This window comes from Halichoerus grypus, chromosome 6 (genome assembly GCF_964656455.1).
Source record: "Halichoerus grypus chromosome 6, mHalGry1.hap1.1, whole genome shotgun sequence".
Lineage (NCBI taxonomy): Eukaryota > Metazoa > Chordata > Mammalia > Carnivora > Phocidae > Halichoerus > Halichoerus grypus.
In genome coordinates this window covers 162,179,923-162,203,595 of record NC_135717.1, presented here as the reverse complement: position 1 = coordinate 162,203,595, position 23,673 = coordinate 162,179,923, and the positions used below count along the sequence as shown (strand labels likewise).

Here is a 23,673-nt window from a genome sequence, read left to right as displayed (position 1 = left end):
AATAATTATTTAATTATTACGATAGTATGATTTTTGGGGGTTACTGTTTGGATGGGTTTTAAAAAAATCATCCTTTCTGAATCTTTATATTTTATGGTTCTCTCTTGTAAGAATTTTGTTTTTTAAGCAATCTGACAATCTTTGTCTTTTAATTAAAGTGTTTAGTCTATTTTCATTTACTGCAATTACTGGTATATTTAGACTTAAATCTAACATTTTACTAATTTCCTTTTATGTTTTCCCTATATTTTATTTTATTTATTTATTTTATTTTATATTATATTTTATTTTGTTATATAATACTATATTATGTTATATTTTATTCCCTATATTTTCTTTCTCTCTCCTTTCTTGCCTTCTTTTCAATTGATTTTTAAAAATCATTCTACGTATTACCTTGATAATTTTACACTCTGTTAACTTGGTAGTTACATATTGTCTTTATATACAGTCATTAGAGTTTTCTGTATATACTATCATGTCATCTGCAAATAGTGACAGTTTTACTTCTTCCTTACCAATTTGGATGCCTTTTATTTCTTCTTCTTATCTGATTACTGCACCTTGGACTTCCAGTAGTATGTTGAATGAAAGTGGGGGGATTGAATATCTTTGTCTTATTCCTTATCTTAGAGGAAAAGCTTAGAGTTTTCTACCATTGAGTATAATGTTAACTGTGGGTTCTTTCATATATGGCCTTTATTGTATTGAGATATATTTCCTCTAAACCCACTTTGTTGCAAGTTTTTATCATGAGTGGATGCTTTTTGTGCATCTATTGAGATGATCATATGGTCTTTATCCTTCCTCTTGTTAATGTAATATATCACATTGATTTGCAAATATTGAACCACCCTTGCATCCCTTGAATAAATCCAACTTAACAATGGTGAATGATTTTTTTAACATATTGTTGAATTTGGCTTGCTAATATTTTGTTGAGGATTTTGCATCTATGTTCATCCGAGATATTGGCCTGTAATTTTCTTTTCTTGTCATGTCTTGGTCTGGTTTTGGTATCAAGGTAATGCTGGGCTCATAGCATGAATTTGGACATTTTCCTACCTCAGATTCTCTGAAGTTCTTGTTTGAGAGACATAAAAATGACTTTATTTCATCTTCATTTTTTGCTCTGTCTAGAAGTCTAGGTTGGCAGGGCTTTTCTGTTTGTCAAACTCTAATTGCCTCTGGTCTAACCACCAGTTATCAAGAGAACAGTATCTTTAATTCTTACATAAGAAAATCTTAGACATCATTAATATTTCATTATATGTGGGTAGACAATAAAGTCTACATTTCCTAAAGTTGGGAGTTGGAGAAAATGACTATGGAACCCCTACCCAGAAAAAACCACACTCCTTGCCCACCTCTCCCAGTAAACACAGATCACAACAAATAAAATGATTATCAGTATTTGGAAGTTTAAAAGAAGCCAGAAGTCACAAAATGCTGTCAGGGAAATGGGTTGAATTGGCAAAGGGCAATTCTCAGAGCAAAACTTGATGATGTTTGCTGCCATTCTCCAAGCTTTAAGGATTTATTTTCCTCTCTCCTTCTTAAATACATTCATTCATCATTCATTCTCTCTTTCAACAAGTACTTTTTGAGCTCTACTAAGTGCTAGATATTGTAAATTCTGATAAATTAGACATGGACTCAGCCTGCAAGGAGCTTCCACTAGAGAAGATGACAGGTACACAAACACCAATAACAGAATGAGATATCAGAAGAGACGCATAGACAAAAATCTTTCCCAATTCAGAGAAATTAAAGATTACTTTTGGGAAATAAGGGGGTTAAGGGAGGAGAGAATCAGGAAAAATGTCTTCAGGAGGCAGCATTTGAGCTGTACCTTTAAAGAAGGAATTTGGTCTTGCTGAGATGGTGACAAGTGACAGGTGATAAGCTTTTCTGGGAATCATTGTCCAGGAAAGAATCAGCACGTACTAGAGGGTTAGGCTAAATTACATGTGCAAAGGAGCAGCAAGAAAATGAGAGAAAATGCCAAATTGCAGACGGCCTTCAATGCCAGGCTAAGGAATTCTGTTTGCGACAAGTGCTTAGCTAAAGCATGTCTGAGCATTCCTTCTAGAGAGATAAGGGGAAAGGGTGGGTATCTATCTGTCTATCATCTATTGGGGACCAGCTGTGTGCCAGACCCTTTGCCAAGTGCTTTATACACAGTCTTTCTTTAAATCCTTTTATCAGCTTACAAGATAGGTAACAGGATACCATATAGCCATGTGTCTCCACCCCTTATCTTTCGTATCTTTGCCTCCTCAGGGAGCTGTTATGGCCATGACTTGGGATGACAGATTGACCATTAATAAGGCAAATCCCTGTCTACCTCACAGGGTTTGAGTAACTGGTAGAAGATCCCCCAGCTGGGAAGTACCGGGGCCAAGACTGGAGGCCGCCCCTCCCGCTAGGTACTAGCGTGGCACCCAACTGGGGCCCCGCCCAGTCGCAGGGGATTGGCCACCCGAGCCCCGCCGGCTGAGGAGGCGGGGCCGTGCCCGGCGAAGGGGCGGGCCGTGGGCGGGTCCCGGGACTGGCGGACCCAGCTAGCCGCAATTTCGGCCGCCCGGCGCTCGCAGGCTGCAGGCCGCGTCCAGGCTGAGCCCCCGCTGTCGCGCACCCCGCCCGAGCGCTCCGTTCCAGCATGCTGTGGAGGGGCAGCCAGGCGCTCCGGCGCTTCTCCACCGGCCCGGTGAGTCTGGCTCGGGCGAGCGTCCTGGCTCTCACCCGGGGCTGTTTTCCAGACCCTGGGGCGGGAGGGCCGGTCGGCGGGGCTGGGGGTGGGCACAGTGTTTAGACTTGGCTAAAAGCCAAGACAGCGTTTTTAAAACGGGGAGACTGCAGTGAAGGATCCGGAGAGGGTCTTGGGTAAGGCTTGTCAGGCGAGCCATTGTCTTGTCCAGGGAAGGGGCTGAGGATGCCGCTTTTGAACATCTACGGTCTGGCTGGGACTGACAGAGTGGGAAGAGTCGCATGGCAGGGGGCACAGAGTCAGCTTCCTTTCCTTTTTTCATTTCAATCATGAGATCCCTGGTCAGGAGATGGAGCCGCAGTACAGGACCGAGACCCTCTCTGGAGGAGAGTAGTATTCAGTCAGCTGGTTCCTCCTGGGCAGGCCTGAGATGTGAGCGCTCCTGACTGGCATTCAGGGCCCATTCAGAGAATGGCCCTCGGAGCTGGTGACGGCAAGCTCATTTTTCCTGAGCTGCAGGCGGCAAGATTGCTGGGATTACCAGGCGCCGCAGAAGCAACCACGCTGAAACATTACTAAACCGTAGCGCGAGAACCGAGCGGTGGCCCAGCCCTGCGCCTTGGAATTGCGTCAGCTCCTCCAGAAATGGAAAGAGAGCAGACACGTTGCATATGGCCCCGGGAGAGATGCCTCCCTGCATCCAGGCCGACTCAAAGCTGTTTAGGGAAGAAAAAACAATTCATCTCATGTACCATTATCTCTTTTATAGAAAGTTCATGCTTCCTGGGCTGTGAAGGAATTTGCTTTTCGATTCCTCTTCTTTGCAAAAGTCCTATGTGCGTGTGTACATATCCAGATGTAAAAAAAAACTTGAAGGCAGAGAGAAGTCTTGAATAGCACCAAAAACCAGCCGAGTGGTACATACATGGAAGAGCTTTTGTCTCCCAGACAACCCCAAATAATTAGGATTCACTTTACCCCATCCAGTCCTAGTTATTTGGGGAGCATTCACCTTTTTAAAAAATAAGGAAAAAGAGACCTGCTCTTGAAGAGCTTTTGCTTGCTCTGGACTCCTCCTTAGCTTTCTCCTGCCACGTGGCACCTGGGAATCTGGGTAGGATGTCACAGAGAGCAAGGGCTGGTGCTTGCCTGTTTTATTGGCCTCCTCTGTCAACACCTTTCATTGAATTGTCTTTTTTTGGAGAGCAGAAGGGATTCTTGAAGAATGCAAAGATGGCCATAGCAGGCTTTACGTAAGATTTCAGTAATATTTCAGTTGAACATCCCAGGTGGCAAATGACAGAGACAAAAACATGCATGTGGGGAAGCACCAAGCATGGTCGGGGTCAGGGGTCTGAGTCTGACTGTACCCAGGAGTACATGTGGAAAAGCAGTGACATTTGACTGGGAAGAAGACAGTTTCTTCCGTGGCCAAAAGGAAGACATGGAATGACAAGTGGAGTGTTTGGGGTATTTTACTCCATGGAAAATGGGGAGCCATCCTTTGGATGGCATTCTATGAGAATTATTCAAAATCAAACTTGGCTGGCGGGAGCATAAAATGGTACAGCCACTTTGGAAAACTGGCCATTTTTTATAAAGTTAAACATATACCTATGATATGACCCAGCAATGGCACTCCTAGCTATTTACTCAAATACCTATTTATGAATGTCTACAGAGGCTTTATTCATTATCAGCAAAAACTGGAAACATCTTAAATGTCCTTCATCTGGTGACAGGGTAGACAGTGGATAAATCCACCCATACAAGGGAATCCTACTCAGAAACAAAAAAGGAGCGAACTACTGATAGGCACAACAGCATGGATGAAACTCAAATATGGATGCTAAGTGTAAGGAGACAGACTCAAAGGGCTATGTATTATAGGATTCCAATTACCTGACATTTTAGAAAAAGTAAAACTATAGTGATAGAAAAAAGTGGTTATCAGGAGCTGGTGCTAGAGGAAGAATTGACTACAAGAGATTGTCCCTCAAAGGACATGAAGGAATTTTGGGGGGTGATGGAACTGTTCTTTGTGTTGATTGTAGCTGTGGTTAGGTGACTGAGTATCTGTCAAAACTCACAGAACTATACATTGAGAAGGGTGTATTTTACTGCATGTAAATTATACCTTCATCTTTAAAAAGGAAAAAAAATCACACAGTGCTTTTGAGTTTGGTATTAAAGCAGAATGAAAAAAAAAAACTTAGAACCTAGAAAAATCCAATGGGAAAACTAGTTTATAACACTTCCTGATAGAATCGATTTTTCCATTCCCTGTCTTAAAGAAATGGACTTAGAAATATTTAATGATTTTGGCTTAATGACATGGCTGGATCTTTTTAACCACTGTAACTATAGATAACAATAAAACCCTTTGTCTATTAGTTATTATTGTGCACTTCCAATAGCTTGCCTGGTTCATTGCATCTTAACTTCTCCCCATGGTGGGGTTATTTGGCCTTCATATTTATTTGGCACTCTGTTATTCAGCTTCCTCTGCCAGTGTCCGGGACAGTCTGGTTGCTGGTTCTGGGTTCATAGCCTGGTTCCAGAACTTGAGGTTACCTTATGATCCAGTTCAAGAGTTTGGACTCTTCCCTGCTTCTTGGAACCAAGTACTGGCTTTATACCCTCGTTCTGGCAACCAGGTCCTTGTTTCTGAATTACCCGACCCCCTGCTTTGGTGTCTAGTTTGTTTTTAGGACCTTCAAATTCTACTTCAAACCATATTTAATCGTGCATTATGTACTGAGTACTTGTTCTAAATCCTGAGGATATGATTAATAAATAATAGTAATAGATAACATTGATATAGTACTTACTTAGTATGCACCAGGCACTGATATAAATGCTTTACATATATACTCACTTAACATCTCAATGAGGTAGGTACTATTAGTATGCCCATTTTACAGATAAAGTAACTGAGACCCAGATAAGTTAAATAACTTTTTTAGAGTCTCACAGCCAGAAAGCATAAAACAATAAACAAGAAATAAACAGTCTCTGCTTTCAGAAAAGTCCATAGACATCCCTATTTTAAAAATCTGTTATCCTTTTTATAATAAAAAAAAAATGTTGGCCAGATATCCCAGAAAGTCCTCATGAATACATTCTTTATATGATTATGCAATAGGAAAATCAAGTTGCACAAGTTTGGCCTTTACGGTGGTGTCATGAGTTTTGTTTGAATCTTACACAGATTTACATCTGTTGCCTCTGACTATTAGTCTGAGGGTTTGTTACAATAAGTAACATGGGCTTTTACGCTATTGCAAGCTACAGCCTGTCAATGCACTGAAGGTGGGTTATTAGGTTGGCTTTTATTTCCACTATCGGCTCAATTCTCAAACACTAGAGGGGTGCCCACCCAAAGTTAATTCATGCCTCACCTGAGTATGTGTCAACATAGAAATAAGACAGTATCATTCTCCTGCTTAAAGTCATTCAGTGGATATCAATGTCTTCACAATAAGGTCCAAATTATTTTATGTAGACAAGACTCTCCCTAATTGGTCTTTTAACTATCCCTAGAGTGTCACTTGTCATCACTCTCCAATTTCCAGTATTGAACCCACTTTGCCCACTCATTCATTTCTTTGTAAATGCTGCCCCTCTGCCTGAAATTTCCCAAGGATCTCCCATAATCCCCACCCTTCTCTTGGCCAATCCCTAAGATGAGTGCTCTAAGATTCAGTTAGGGAGTTCTCTTCTTGGGAAGTCTACCAGACTTCCACACCCACACTATGCTCTCCTATCCAAGCACTATGTGTCAATATGTCTTTACTTGTGTGTCTTTCGTGTTAACTGGTAAACTCCTGAGGACAGGGACCAGTCTTCTTTGCACTTTTACTGTAGAGATCCCAAAGAAAAACGCCCAGGGAAGCCAAACAGGTGAAACAAATGAAGGGTGTGAGCCAGATGGAGGGAAAGGCCATGTCCAGCCAGAAGAATGGGGTCAGTCGCTGCTCAGCTCTAGCTGACTATTGCTACATGGAGATGTAGACCACGGTTGACAAACCTCCTGATTTCTAAAAAGAGGTCAGAAATTCAGCCCGCTAATGTGAAACCTCCTAAAAATATTATCACAGCTCTTTGATAAATGCTCAGTGGGCCAAATAAAACATTCTTGCTGGACACCTGATTTGCAGTCCCTCCCATGCTCTGTGCCCAGAGCATGGTAAATACCCAAAACAAACCCAGTGAGTACTCTTGCACACTGTCAGGCATGATTTGGGGCACCATGTGCCGAAGGCTCCACAAGGTGTTAGGCACCTCGCTGTCTCTGAAAAATTGACTTTGTTTTATTCTTTTGTGGAAAGGCCCTTCGTGTAAAACTGTCAGTTCTCACAATTCCTGATGGGGATACCTTTGGCCTTATTTAACACCCTACTGTTCTATTATGGTAGCATTTGCTTCACAAAAGCACTTTGGATCAGGGCAGACTCATAGTACTCAGCCTTTAAGTTTTCTATAGAAAACTATGTGGTTTTTGTTTGTTTGCTTGTATTTTAATCATTGGAGCATAATCAGAGCCCACTAAATTTGCTTCCTGAAGGATTCCACCAGGATGTAGAGAGCCTGGGAATGTAACATTGAATAGTTTAAAAAGCAAAAGCTCTGGGGGTGCCTGGGTGGCTCAGTCAGTAGAGTGTTGACTCTCGATCTCGGGTTTGTGAGTTCCAGCCCCATGTTGGCTGTAGAGATTACTATACAATCTTAAAAAAAAAAAAAGGCAAAAGCTCTGTTGCCTGCCATAGGCTCTTCCAAGGCAGAATGTTATAAGTAGAGAACTCCAAGATAATAGCACTTACCACCCAGATTTAGAAATGCTGTGGGTTGGGGGGCGGAGCAAGATGGCGGAGGAGTAGGAGACCTGGATTTCGTCTGGTCTCAGGAATTCAGCTGGATAGGGATCAAACCATTCTGAACACCTACGAACTCAACAGGAGATCAAAGAAAAGAATAGCAGCAACTCTCTGAACAGAAAAGCGATCACTTTCTGGAAGGTAGGACGTGCGGAGAAGTGAATCCGAGGCGATATTCGGGAGGATAGATGGCGGGGGAGGGGCCTCCATCGGCTGCTTCTGGCAAGTGATAGAGCTGCGGAGCACAAAATCGGAACTTTTAGAAGTCGGCTCTGCTGAGGGACGTTGCTCCAGTGGCTAAGCGGGGGGTGGAACCCTCGCGGGACAGTGTGGTCTCAGGACCCTCGGGGTCACAGAAAGACCAGGGGTGCCTGAGTGCGGCAGAGCTCCCAGGGATTGGAGCGGGGAAGCCGGCTGCAGAGACGGAGCCGAGGCGCGGGCTCTCAGCTCGGGGTTGCCATAAATCGTGATCCGCGGCACAGTCGGGCCACTGCTCCTCCAGCAGGGACCCAACAAGCGGCAGATCTGGGGAGACATACCTTCCTCCCCCGGGGAGGAGCGGCGCGGGAGCGCACCGCAGGGATCTGCTGGGTTTGGAGACTCCACATGGGGTCGGGTGCCAGAGATAGAAACGCTCGGTCACAGGCCGGGTGAGCACGGAGTGCGGCCAGAGACCAGGGAGATGGGAGTGACTGACTGCTTTTCTGTGGGGGCTCACTGAGGAGCGGGACCCCGAGTTCTTGGCTCCTCCGGGGCAGAGACTGGGAGGCCGCCATTTTCACTCTCGTCCTCCAAACGAGAAAAACATGCAGCCAAGAATACTATATCCAGCTAGGCTGTCATTGAAAATAGAAGGAGAGATAAAAAGCTTCCAGGACAAACAAAAACTAAAAGAATTTGTAAACACGAAACCAGCCCTACAAGAAATATTGAAAGGGGTCCTCTAAGCAAAGAGAGAGCCTAAAAGTAACATAGACCAGAAAGGAACACAGACAATATACAGTACCAGTCACCTTACAGGCAATACAATGGCACTAAATTCATATCTTTCAATAGTTACCCTGAATGTAAATGGGCTAAACGCCCCAATCAAAAGACACAGGGTATCAGATTGGATAAAAAAACAAGACCCATCGATATGCTGTCTGCAAGAGACTCATTTTAGACCCAAAGACACCTCCAGATTGAAAGTGAGGGGGTGGAAAACCATTTATCATGCTAATGGACATCAAAAGAAAGCTAGGGTGGCAATCCTTACATCAGACAGATTAGATTTTGAACCAAAGACTATAATAAGAGATGAGGAAGGGCACTATATCATACTTAAAGAGTCTATCCAACAAGAAGATCTAACAACTGTAAATATCTGTGCCCCTAACATGGGAACAGCCAATTATATAAGCCAATTAATAACAAAATCAAAGAAACACATCAAAGAAACAACAATACAATAATAGTAGGGGACTTTAACACCCCCCTCACTGAAATGGACAGATCAAATAAGCAAAAGATCAACAAGGAAATATAGACTTTAAATGACACACTGGGCCAAATGGACTTCACAGATATATTCAGAACATTCCATCCCAAAGCAACAGAATACACATTCTTCTCTAGTGCCCATGGAACCTTCTCCAGAATAGATCACATCCTAGGTCACAAATCAGGTCTCAACCGGTACCAAAAGATTGGGATCATTCCCTGCATATTTTCAGACCACAATGCTTTGAAACTAGAACTCAATCACAAGAGGAAAGTCGGAAAGAACTCAAATACATGGAGGCTAAAGAGCATCCTACTAAAGAATGAATGGGTCAACCAGGAAATTAAAGAAGAATTAAAAAAATTCATGGAAACAAATGAGAATGAAAACACAACTGTTCAAAATCTTTGGGATGCAGCAAAGGCGGTCCTAAGAGGAAAGTAGATAGCAATACAAGCCTTTCTCAAGAAACAAGAAAGGTCTCAAATTCACAACCTAATCCTTCACCTAAAGGAACTGGAGAAAGAACAGCAAATAAAGCCTAAACCCAGCAGGAGAAGAGAATTAATAACGATCAGAGCAGAAATCAATGAAATAGAACCCAAAAGAACAGTGGAACAGATCAACGAAACTAGGAGCTGGTTCTTTGAAAGAATTAATAAGATTGATAAACCCCTGGCCAGACTTATCAAAAAGAAAAGAGAAATGACCCAAATAAATAAAATCATGAATGAAAGAGGAGAGATCACAACCAACACCAAAGAAATACAAACAATTAGGAGAACATATTATGAGCAACTCTATGCCAGCAAATTAGATAATCTGGAAGAAATGGATGCATTCCTAGAGATGTATCAACTACCAAAACTGAACCAGGTAGAAATAGAAAACCTGAATAGACCCATAACCACTAAGGAAATTGAAGCAGTAATCAAAAATCTCCCAACAAATAAGAGCCCAGGGCCAGATGGCTTCCCAGGGGAATTCTAACAAACATTTAAAGAATTAATACCTATTCTTCTGAAACTGTTCCAAAAAATAGAAATGGAAGGAAGACTTACAAACTCATTTTATGAGGCCAGGATTACCTTGATCCCAAAATCAGACAAAGACCCCATCAAAAAGGAGAATTACAGACCAATATCCCTGATGAGCATGGATGCAAAAATTCTCACCAAAATACTAGCCAATAGGATCCAACAGTACATTAAAAGGATTATTCACCACGACCAAGTGGGATTTATTCCTGGGCTGCAAGTTTGGTTCAACAGCTGCAACTCAATCAATGTGATACAATACATTAATAAAGGAAAGAACAAGAACCATATGATCCTCTCAATAGATGCAGAAAAAACATTTGACAAAGTACATCATCCTTTCTTGATAAGAACTCTTCAGAGTGTAGGGATAGAGGGTACATACCTCAATATCATAAAAGCCATCTATGAAAAACCCACAGCGAATATCATTCTCAATGGGGAAAAACTGAGAGCTTTCCCCCTAAGGTCAGGAACATGGTAGGGATGTCCACTATCACCACTGCTATTCAACATAGTATTAGAAGTCCTAGCCACAGCAATCGGACAACAAAAAGAAATAAAAGGCATCCGAATTGGCAAAGAAGAAGTCAAACTCTCACTCTTTGCAGATGATATGATACTTTATGTGGAAAACCCAAAAGACTCCACCCCAAAACTGCTAGAACTCATACAGGAATTCAGTAAAGTGGCAGGATATAAAATCAATGCACAGAAATCAGTGGCATTCCTATACACCAACAACAAGACAGAAGAAAGAGAAATTAAGGAGTCGATCCCATTTATGACTGCACCCAAAACCATAAGATACCTAGGAATAAATCTAACCAAAGAGGCAAAGAATCTGTACTCAGAAAACTATAAAATACTCATGAAAGAAATTGAGGAAGACACAAAGAAATGGAAAAACGTTCCACGGTCATGGATTGGAAGAACAAATATCATGAAGATGTCAATACTACCTAGAGCAATCTACACATTTAATGCAATCCCTATCAAAATACCATCAACTTTTTTCAAAGAAATGGAACAAATAATCCTAACACTTGTATGGAACAAGAAAAGACCCCAAATAGCCAGAAGAATGTTGAAAAAGAAAAGCAAAGCTGGTGGCATCACAATTCCGGACTTCAAGCTCTATTACAAAACCCTAATCATCAAGACAGTATGGTACTGGCACAAAAACACATAGATCAATGGAACAGGATAGCGAGCCCAGAAATGGACCCTCAACTCTATGGTCAACTAATCTTCGACAAAGCAGGAAAGAATGTCCAATGGAAAAAAGACAGTCTCTTCAACAAATGGTGTTGGGAAAATTGGACAGCCACATGCAGAAGAATGAAACTGGACCATTTCCTTATACCACACACAAAAATAGACTCAAAATGGATGAAAGACCTAAGTGTGAGACAGGAGTCCACCAAAATCCTAAAGGAGAACACAGGCAGCAACCTCTTCAACCTCAGCCACAGCAACTTCTTCCTAGAAACATCGCCAAAGGCAAGGGAAGCAAGGCCAAAAATGAACTATTGGGACTTCATCAAATTAAAAAGCTTTTGCACAGCAAAAGAAACAGTCAACAAAACCAAAAGACACCCGACAGAATGGGAGAAGATATTTGCAAATGACATATCAGATAAAGGGCTAGTATCCAAAATCTATAAAGAACTTCTCAAAGAGCAAATAATCCAATCAAGAAATGGGCAGAAGACTTGAACAGACATTTTTTTCCAAGAAGACATCCAAATGGCCAACAGACACATGAAAAAGTGCTCAACATTGCTCGGCATCAGGGAAATCCAAATCAAAACCTCGATGAGATACCACCTCACACCAGTCAGAATGGCTAAAATTAACAAGTCAGGAAACGACAGACGTTGGCGGGGATGCGGAGAAAGGGGAACCCTCCTACACTGTTGGTGGGAATGCAAGCTGGTGCAACCACTCTGAAAAACAGTATGGAGGTTCCTCAAAAAGTTGAAAATAGAGCTACTGTACGACCCAGCAATTGCACTACTGGGTATTTACCCCAAAGATACAAATGTAGTGATCTGAAGGGGTACGTGCTCCCCAATGTTTATAGCAGCAATGTCCACAATAGCCAAACTATGGGAAGAGCCAAGATGTCCATCAACAGATGAATGGATAAAGAAGATGTGGTATACACACACACACACACACACACACACACACACACACACACAATGGAATATTATGCAGCCATCAAAAAAACGAAGTCTTGCCATTTGCAACGATGTGGATGGAACTAGAGGGTATTATGCTAAGCGAAATAAGTCAGTCAGAGAAAGACAAGTATCATATGATCTCACTGATATGAGGAATTCTTAATCTCAGGAAACAAACTGAGGGTTGCTGGAGTTGTGGGGGGTGGGAGGGATGGGGTGGCTGGGTGATAGCCATTGGGGATGGTATGTGCTATGTGAGCGCTGTGAATTGTCTAAGACTATTGAATCATAGACCTGTACCTCTGAAACAAATAATACATTATATATTAAAAAAAAAAAAAAAAGAAGATAGTAGGAAGGGAAAAATGAAGGGGGGGGGAATCGGAGGGGGAGATGAACCATGAGAGACGATGGACTCTGAGAAACAAACTGAGGGTTCTAGAGGGGAGGGGGCTGGGGGATTGGATTAGCCTGGTGATGGGTATTAAAGAGGGCACGTACTGCATGGAGCGCTGGGTGTTATACGCAAACAATCATGGAACACTACATCAAAAACTAATGATATAATGTGGTGATTAACATAACATAATAAAATAAAATAAAAAAAAGAAATGCTGTGGGTCATTTTATGCCCCACCCTCTTCTTTCTCACCAACGTAACAGGCAATATATAGTGCCTCAAAGAATATTCTCTGGTTATCAGACCCACCCTACAAATGAATGGTGCCATCTCTTCTGTCAGGACCACCAGGTATTTCTTTAGAAAGTCTAAAGATGGAACTATTTCCCACAATTCGCCTGTCAAACTGTTGCCATATTTTTCTTTAAAAAACGGTGGGGGAGGAACGGACTTTCAACATAGGAAAGGGATAGAAGTGTATCTACCGAAGTGAGACTGATCTGGTTTGACTCCTGCCTCTGTCCCTCGTTAGCAGGTTACTTGACCTCCCTGAGCCTTGTGCGTTCTCCTGAGTAACACTGGTTACTCTGAGTCCTAAAGACATATGATAAATAGTTGATACATTTTTAAAAATTAATGAATTGGGCTCAATGCAGTGCTGGGCTCATGGCACATTTCCAGTAGGAAAGATCCATCATCAGCATTTTTTATTTACCCAGGTATTACCTATGGTATTGTTATTAATAATAATAATAGTTAACATTTGTTGAGCATTCACTATTGCTACATGCTGCACGAAGGCATTACATGCTTTATCCTGATAAATCCTTATAACAACCTTATGAAATAGATACTATTATTATTCAGATTTTAAATGATGAGACCCAGCTCAAAATCCTAGGGCCTGTGTTATGGGAGAACAGTGGACACTAATAACCAGTTAGAATCTGAGGGCTGCCACATAGTAGCTATTTGACTCCAGGCTGTATCTTATCTTGTCTGAGTTTTAATTTCTCCATTTATAAAGTGGCTTAGGAATGCCTGTCTCCAGGAGTCACTGGGCAATCAAAATGAGGTAATATATATGAAATGCCTGGCACATACTAGAGTCTCGTTAAAATGTTTGCTATTACTTCCAGCCCTGCATCCTCACCCAGACTCCCCAGGGCAGAATCTTTTTGTGTAGCAGGCAGGCACACACTCTCCATACAGCAGAGATTCTCTGACTTGAGAGTGCCTCTAAGTCAATGGGAAGTTTGTTAAAATGCAGCTTCCTAGGCCCGGGAGTCTAACTCAGTAAATCTGGGGTGGGGCCCAGGGACCCACACTTTTAGCACAACCTCCCTGCTGATTCCGCCAACACAGCAGTCAGTGCTCAGATCATAGCTGGAGAAATAAGACTGAGGTAGAATATCCCAGTCTGGTTTTTTGGAATTACGCTAACTCATTGTAAACACAGTGTTGGAAACTCACCTTTGTAGCTTAGCTTTAGCATTAAGCTCAGAAACTGTTTCAAGGAATGTAGTATTTCCAAAGATACTGACATCTCTTTAAACGCTGTCTTTCTAGGGGAGTGTTCAATCTGGAATTGAACTCCAAGTAACATTACATTTGAGTCAGCCCAGCCTCTTGGCTCTTCTGTGTTCTAAGAGTAGTATTTTAGAGATCTTAGAATACCTACTGTTCATAGTAGTGTGAGGTAAAGTCAAATCTTTAAGATAGCCAACATGTCAGTTCTATTTCAAGAAACAGCATTAATGATAAGATTTGGAGATAGAATATTTACGGAACATTTTGATGTTTTTGATAAGAATAAATGAAATAATCATGTATTATCTATAGGCAAACTGTGCTATTGTTACAGAGTTAATCTGTTTGCCTGAAAATATTTGTTACATGTTGAAGCTCTAGGCTCTTTGGAGATAAAGACTTTGGCTGGCCTGAAAAGAATTTTTTAACTAAAACCTTGTTTAATTATCAGCTCAATTACAGGGAACATGTGAACCCATATGCTTTTAAATTCATGCCTAAAAGGGGATGCTGTTTACACCCTTAATAAAGTGAGAAATAAGGGGAAATTGTTTCCTCATAATCCAGTTTTCACAGTGAGGCTTGACTAATTTAGAATGACTTTCTAGAACATTAAAGAATCCCATTTAGAGTGAGGGAAAAAAAAATGCTAAATCCAAATCCTGTGGAGCTGTGTTCTACCAGGGAGGAATGTGCATATGAAGTCATGACCCCTTGATGACCGTCTCTACACCCGCGATCCTACATCTAGACTGTTCCACCTGTGGCTTTTCATTACGGTCTTAACAATCGTCATATCAACTTATCACCCTAGGTTTGTGAAAAGGTTCCTTTTGGGGAGAATTTACGGGAGGTATAATTGCTTAAAGAGAGTTCTTTAAGACTATAACCCTTAGTGCTACTATTGTCTGTATGGTATCTGTATTTTTTTGATAATCAATGTACTTTTGTACATCCATGTTAATCTTCTAAAAGGAAAAAAAAAAAGATGGGTGGTGGTGGTAGCTCATTTTGATTATTTTATTTTTAAGTACATTTGTAGGCTTTAGAGCCAGAAAGACCGGGATTCAAATCCCACCTCTCCTCTTTGCCACTACGACTTTGGGGATATTTCTAAGCCCTGGTTTTCTTCATCCATAAAATAGTGTAAAACAGGAAATAATAAAATATGATAGTTGCAGTGATTAAATGAAATGAAATGATGTGCAGGCCTTAATTCTTTATCTGAAACCTGTGGGACAAAATATGTTTTGGGGTTCAGAATTATCCACATTTTAGAAAATTAACATGGTACATAGATAGTACATTCCATACAATTCACAGCAGGGTCTGGGACAATATCTGTAACCAAACACATTGATCTTTCTGCAGCAATACATATAAATATTCATATAGTCCTTATAAATACTGTAAATAAAGACTATAAATAACAGTATGTCCGTCCATGTCAAGTTTGAAGCCAAATGAATTTGCACAAACTTACAAGAACTTTGGACTATAAAGAACATTGAACATTCCATTAGAGCAATCCAGGTGTTGAGGCCAAATGGATTTGGGCCACTTACCAAGGACTTTGGAATTCTGGACTATACAAAGAAACACGACACTGTCTAGGATGTGGCAAAACCTCTAAGACATTATCGAAGCTTTTACTTAAACAGTACTTTGTGTCAGACACTGCACTAAACTTATTGCCTAATAAATCTTCTACTTCGATCAAAATTGAGTGAGGCTGGTGTTAGTATTCTCATTTTATGGGTGAGGAAAAAAAGGCAACAGAAGTTAGTCACTTGCTTAAGGCCACACGACTAAACAAGAGTGGCACTAGATTTTGACCTCAGATAGTTTAGCTCTAGGGTCTGCTTGTGACCCCTGTGTTATAGACCATGTGTTAGCTCTTGGTCTCCTTTGGAAGTTAAGAGATGAGTTCAGCTCTTCTCTCTATATCGCAAGGCCTTAAAAGCATCGTCATGTTGAAGCAGATCTTGCTCAGAGTTAAACTCCTTTTAACTATGAAACTTACACTTACTTATTAACATCTGGCTTCATTTCACCAAGGAGTTGGAATGGCTTGTAAAATATATGCAATCCCAGTGATTATGGTGAATAATCAGGGGAATTAGAGCAGAGGGGAAAAGAGGAATTCTTCCGTATGAAATTATTTTCACTGTTATCTATGTATAATGTGGCCTGGGTACAGCGTATATCAATAAAAATTTTATTTTGTAGACATTTGAGATTTTTTTGTCCTCAAGTCATCTTGTATGATTGAAAAAAGAGTGTTTATCATCCATATGTCTTCTATCCATGCCAACATCTGTCATCGTTAAATTGTTTCACAGGTTAATTTAAAAAACAAGCTGAAGTTGGCCCTTATTGGCCAGAGCCTCTTTGGACAGGAAGTCTACAGCCAGCTCTGCAAAGAGGGCCACCGAGTTGTAGGCGTGTTCACAGTGCCAGACAAGGATGGAAAAGCTGACCCGCTGGGTGAGTGTATCTTGGAACCTACTGAATCAAGGACTCCCCACTGACCCAGCCAGCACAGGCCCCAGCTCAGACCCCTTACCCCTCATTAGCATGTCTACACTTCTACTTCTTTGCCACAGGCTCCAAAGACCCAGCTGCCACATCTACCCTACCTATTGAAAGCCTTCACAAGCTAAGTCTGATTTCATGATAGAGACTCAATTCTCCTTTCTCCATGGGCCCAAGACAAAGGTGCAGGGCCCCATCATATTAAGAGTTTCTCCACTTACCTCCAAGGTAATCACCAGGTCCATCAGAGGAATTTCCATGCATATGTTTTTTCTGAACTATGCTTGTGACTTTCCAAAAGTGTTATGGAACATCTAGAACAATGTCTGATTCAGAGGTGCCGGTGGAAATGAAGGGAGGGCCACATCCAAGAACAGGAATTGATGTGGGGTCATAAAGAATGCATTTATGTCAGAACGAATTGTAGCTGTGACTGCTTGGCTGTTAAGGTAAGGTTAAAGAAGATAGCCATCCTCAAAGCAAACCCTCAGTGGGATTCTGATTTGCAACTATACAGTTGACCCTTGAACAACGCAGGGGTTAGAGGCGCTGACCCCCTACATAGTCAAAGATCCACGTATAACTTTTGACTCCCCCAACACTTAACTACTAAAAGCCTACTGTTGACCAGAAGGAAGTCTGACTGATAACATAAGCAGTTGATTACCACAGCTTTTGTATGTTATATGTATTCTACAGTGTATTCTCACAATAAAGTAAGTTAGAGAAAAGAAAATGTTATTTTAAAAAATCATAAGGAAGCGAAAATACATTTACAGTATTATATTTATCCAAAAAAATTCACCTGTAAGTGGACCCACACCATTCAAACCTGTATTTTTCAAAAGTCAACTATAGTTATGTTGCAAATAGGTGTAAGACACAGAGATAGAAACAGTCTACAAACTGCCCAGATAGGGAATAAGAATGAGCAACCAGACATCTTGGCTTTCGAATTCGATCTTCACAAATCACTGGTACAATGTGACAGATAGGTTGGAAAATACCGATCTGTGATAACCCTTAAATTTTATCCTTTTTTTCTCAAAAGCAGCAGCTCTGAGGTTTATCCTAATTCCTGTTACTACTTTAAAAACTACTATATTTTTACACTATTTTTCAAGAGTCAAGCTAAAAAAAAAGTTGGGTCAAGAGCACATATGCACATATGAATTTAATCACTTGATTTAGAAATTATCCTTGTTTCAGAAAAAGGTTATCCCAACATGGGGAATTCTGAGGGAAACTGCCTCATGAATTTAGACGTGGCTCCCAAGGCAGAAGGGGACAGATTCCTATTACTGGGATTATCTGTGCTATTATTATCTATTCCCACCAGCCTTGTGTGGGGGATATTTTGGAGGACTCATATTTGGGATATCGGATTGGCTATTGAATCAGGGAGACCCCAAATAATATTAGCTTAGGTGACATAGAAGTCCATTTCTCAAGTCTGAGTTGGCTGTTAGAGCAGTTGTAGCAGCTTTATACCGATCACGATGCAGGCTCCTGCCCTTTTTGTTTCATCTTTATCAACACTGGGCTTCCATCTCATGGTCCAAGGTAGCTGCCTTTAGCCCCAACTACCAAATCTGCATTCTAGCAAGCAGAAAAGGAAAGAGGGGAAGCAGAGGGCAAGCCTTTATTCAGGATATCATCCAGAAGTTGCACATACTAGTCCCACTTGTATCCCACTGGCTAGAACTTGGTCACAGGCCAAATCTATTTGCAGAATAGACTGAGAAATGTAGATTTCATTCAGAGTGGCTACGTGCTCAGCTAAAGTACAGGAATCCTTGCTAAGAAATGAAGGGGGGCAACTAGCAGTCTCTGCCATGTACATGAACTTGAGAAGAATTGCAAGCATGTGACTACTCTTAAAGTTCCTTCCCAAGGATGTCCTGGGAAACTTTCCCTAGTGTCTGGTCCCAGGGCCGGGACCTCCTGTCTATTGGTCATGGTCATTTGGGCTGCTGGCATAACACAGATAAGAAAAATACCAATCTGACTTGTAGAGTAGGCTGGCATGTGGTACAGATATAGTTAACAGTATATGTTTTGGAGTCATGGAATTCATTCTGCCTCTGCCACTTACTTGCTGCATATGATGATGGGCAAGTTACTAAAACTCACTAAGCTTAGTTCAACAGCACCCATCTTGCACAGATTAAATGAAGTGACGTATGTAATGTGCGCAGCCCTGCACCTAGTTCATGCAAAGGGATCAAAATGACAATGGCTAACTAGTCTTGCTGTCAGAATAGTCAACTAGAGCAGCCAAAAATAGCCCTGGGGCAGCCACAAATCAATATGGAAGAATAACCGGTGGATGCCTCAAGCCTATTTCGGTGGTGTATATTTTTAAAAATGAAGACTTCTAAGTTTCTCATCCCATTTTTCTTTCCTAGTCTAACCTTCCACAATTTTCTCCCAATTTTACCTTTTGAACCACCATTTATTCATTTTCCTATCACCTGAAAATGAGTTGTTTTCAGTTTTTTGAACATTTTGTGAACATTCACATTTTGTCAACATTATTTTACTGGTCTCTCCCTTTCTCCCAAGTGAATTGATCAAGGCATTGGCTTGATGGCCAGATTCCTTCAGGACTCACTTAGGATTTGGAATTTAGGCTTTCTAGTGGAAGCATCATCCCATCAAAAGTCAATGAAGGTTGATGATCCAAAGGGAGAGAAAGGAAAGGGAGCCCAAAAACACAGATAAAAAGCCTTATTTGAAGCTCTTAAATATTACCTAAAATGTAGTTGCTTTGTGTTGTTGGTAGAAAATAAGTATATATGCTTAATATACGTAAGGTATGTAGTTAGTAAAAGTGATATCTTATTATGGAAAAAAATGAGCTAGTGCTGTCTGCACTCTGGAGGGCCATTCCTTTTCCACAGAGAAGTAGACGGAGCCCTTCCTTTGGGAAAGGACATTTTCTGCAGGAAAGAGCCTTGGATCTTCTCCAGTATGGCAAAACCCTCATGAGGAGCATGTATTCTCCATTCTTGGCCTCTCTCTTCCACTAACTTATCTGATTGGTGAATTTGGGAGAAGGAACTAGACAAGCCCAGCTCAGCTCAAAAACTTTCTCTCTTTATCTTTTGGGATCTATCTGTTTGGCGGGGAGAGTGTGTTCAGATCTACAGTTTGCCTTCTGTTAAAAGAGACTTCCCTCCAGGAAATAGGCTTGGGAAGGGGCTCTTGGTTTTCCATCCATGCCAGAGGCTGACTATGTCTAATCTGAGTGCTGATGTACCAGCACTTGGCTCCAAATCTAACAAACAAATATTCTTTAAGTGGCTCTATCAGTAATAAAAGTGTAATTTTTTTTATCTATGAAAGAAAAACTTTGGTTAAAATTTTAAAATGTGGGCACCTGGGTGGCTCAGTCATTAAGCATCTGCTTTCGGCTCAGGTCATGATCCCAGGGTCCTGGGATCGAGCCCCACATCGGGCTCCCTGCTCTGCAGGAAGCCTGCTTCTCCCTCTCCCACTCCCCCTACTTGTGTTCCTCTCTCGCTGTGTCTCTGTCAAATAAATAAATAAAATCTTTTTTAAAAAATTTAAGTGTGATCTAGCTACAAACTTTTGAGTTTAAATCTATTATGCCTCAAATACATAGCTAAAAATCACGTTAGGAAAATGGGTGGATCATGATAAAATTGTAACAGGTCAAATTCTGGTCACAATCTAAATTGTTCTTTGCCATGTTTTCTTTGTCAATGTTTCATGAAGCTGTAAAACTGTAATGTGTGAATCCATAGCCATATCAACTTATGGCCAGTTTTTTGTTTGTTTGTTTTTTTATAAAAATAACTTTCTCTTCCATGCTCAGCTCTAGCTGCAGAGAAAGACGGGACCCCTGTGTTCAAGTTCCCCAGATGGAGAGTCAAGGGCAAGACCATAAAGGAGGTGGCGGAGGCCTACGAATCTGTGGGAGCTGAGCTAAACGTGCTTCCCTTCTGCACACAGTTTATCCCCATGGATATAATTGACAGCCCAAAGCACGGCTCCATCATATATCACCCCTCGCTCCTTCCAAGTCACAGAGGAGCCTCTGCCATCAACTGGTGAGAATTTTTTTAATTATAGAGAAGATGGGCCTACTTCCATTGCCCTATAATCTTTCTGTTTTTTGCCTACGGGATCAAGAGAATAGCTGTGCTTAAGCAACTGTGAGGCCCTGACTGATTGCTACTCTTGCATGAACTCCCCTGAGACTTCAGTGCTGCAGAGGCTAGACAGCATCTCCAGGAATAGCCTATGGAGTACCGGCTCCGTTGGATAGAGCTCGGGAATTGAGCAAACAGAGGTTCTAGAGTCAGACAAGTTTGGGTTATGCTGGATTTCTTGATCACAGGACTTCTGAGAACCTTTTATATGTGCTTTAGTGAGAGCATCACAATCTCCAAGAGGGAATCTGAGTATACAGTGTTCCCAAACTTATTTGACCGTAGAACTTTTCTTTTTTTCTTTTTTTTTTTTTTTGCCTAGAGCATCTCAAGTACATTTCACGGAATGCTGAGTTACCTGAAATTATCCTCTTTGTTCTGTCTTCCCCCGTTTAACTTTAAGCTTCTTGAGGGAAGGGACTATGGTCTAACATTTTTATTGCTGCAGGTACACTATAAGTCCTGAATACCACAGGTGCACTTTTCTACCTTCTCTCCTTTACCTGTACATCTCCCTGATATCGCTCAGTGTCAGGTTATTAAATAGGCAGAGAACTACACTAAGTTTAAATGTGGTGAATGACAATGCTCGCTTCGGCAGCACATATACTAAATGTGGTGAATGACATTTCATTGTATTTGGCATGAATTGATCTCTTTTTTGCTCTTGTAATCGTACCATGTGGTTATCTTTGCACTTAAACTTGTATTTTTTTCTCATTTCACATTGTTTCCACATGCAGAATCACTGGATCAAAGTATATGAATGTTTTTGGGCATCTGGGTGGCTCAGTCGGTTAAGCATCTGCCTTCAGCTCAGGTCATGATCCCAGGGTCCTAGGATCAAGTCCCGCATCGGGCTCCCTGTTCAGCGGGGAATCTGCTTCTCCCTCTCCTTCCACCCCTCCCCCATGCTCGGGCTCTCTCTCTCTCATGCTCTCTCTCTCAAGTAAATAAATAAAATTTAAAACAAACAGACCAACGAACAAAAACAAAGTATATGAATATTTTCAAGCCTCTTGATAACATAATGCCAATTAATTCCTCAATATTTCTGAAAAGAGTGATTGATTGATTCATTGACTTAGGTTATGCTTGATTAGTATCTCCAAGATTTAAAAATTATTTAGGTCTTGAGCATGGATATGATGTATTACTTCATGCTCTCTTAATATTAGCCTAGCCTCTGATATGCTTTTATATGTATATGTCCACATATTCAGCTTATTGTCTGTATTATAAGCTCTTATGGGCCAACATTTTCTCTTAGGCTAAGCTTTTTTTTTCCCCCAAGATTTTATTTATTTATTTGAGAGAGAGAGAACGCACACACTTGTGCATGCCCTTGGGAGTGGGGCGGGGGGAGAGGGACAGAAGGGGAGGGAGAGGATCTCAGATCTCAAGCAGACTCCTGGCTGAGTGCTGAGCCCTACTGGGGGCTTGATCTCACAACGCTGAGATCGTGACCAGAGCCAAAAGCAAGAGTCGGAAGCTCAACCGACTGAGCCACCCAGGCACCCCTAGGCAAAGCTTTATAGAACATAAAATGCAAAGAGTTGAATTAATCAACCATCTTTTACTATAATTTACCTAGACAATCTAGAGCTAATTCTAGCTCTGACTTATACCCAAATTACATAACCTAAATAAATAGTTATGAGAACTAATAAGTTCTCATCTACTGAGTATCCTCTGTCTTATTTTCCATTATCTTATTCTGTCTAATATAGGGTCAAGTACAATGTAGGAATTGAACCCAGGTGGGCAAAATTGCTTGATGCCTAAGTAGAAAGCTGACAACTGGCAGTTAATGAGTGGTAGTAATGACAGATTCTAATGCCCTTTTGAGTGGACTAGAAGTCATTAATGTGTATTAACAAGAAAGACTATAGATATGGGAATGTATAAAATCGTGGTACTATTAAGTAGTGCTTTTTATGAATGCTGACATCTCCTGGCTGTACTGTTAATTTCTCACGGTAGTTCCCTCACTGTCTACTTTCCACTGTAACTACCTTGCACTTTATTTATTTATTTATTTTAAAAGAGAGAGAGAGAATTCACACATGCAAGGCAGGGGGGTGGTGGGAGGTGGAGTAGGGGCAGGGGCAGAGGGAGAGGGTGAGAAAGAATCTCAAGCAGGCTCCACACTCAGTGAGCCCAACATGGGGCTTGATCTCATGACCCTGAGATCATGACCTGAGCCAAAATCAAGAGTTGGCAGTTTAACTGACTGAGACACCCAGGTGCCCCACTACGTTGCACTTTAATATCACTAATTCATCGCTTTGTGTACATTAAACCAACATTGTAAGTTGAAGTTCTTCTTTCACAGGACTCTAATTATGGGAGATAAGAAAGCTGGGTTTTCTGTTTTCTGGGCTGATGATGGTTTAGACACGGGACCCATCCTTCTTCAGAGGTCATGTGACGTCGAACCCAATGATACAGTGGATGCACTTTATAATCGGTTCCTTTTTCCTGAAGGAATCAAGGCCATGGTTAGTATATTTACACCATCAAGAAGAATTTAATAAAGCTTTAGCATTTTAGAAATATTTTTCTTTTATTGAGAATTTTCCCATATTAATTTTTTAAAAAGCATAAAGTTGAAAACGAAATTAGACTTTGTATTCGCCAATAGGATGGTATATTTAGAGTGGAAATCTTACCATTAAAATTTCTTAGTCTATGAAGCTTGTTCTTCTGAGAACAGTGATCAAATAGATGAAGT

General features: G+C 41.1%; 1 protein-coding gene across 1 annotated transcript in view; it reads left to right on the top strand.

Annotated features, from left to right (window-relative positions):
- The first annotated feature begins 2,548 nt into the window (after positions 1–2,548).
- ALDH1L2 (aldehyde dehydrogenase 1 family member L2) overlaps positions 2,549–23,673 on the top strand; it is a 63,044-nt gene continuing 41,919 nt past the window's right edge. The window contains exons 1-4 of the mRNA XM_036103242.2: positions 2,549–2,710; positions 16,569–16,713; positions 20,603–20,837; positions 23,275–23,440. Of these exons, the coding sequence (XP_035959135.1) occupies positions 2,663–2,710; positions 16,569–16,713; positions 20,603–20,837; positions 23,275–23,440 (594 nt within the window). The 5' untranslated portion in view covers positions 2,549–2,662. The remainder of the gene's footprint in view (positions 2,711–16,568; positions 16,714–20,602; positions 20,838–23,274; positions 23,441–23,673) is intronic.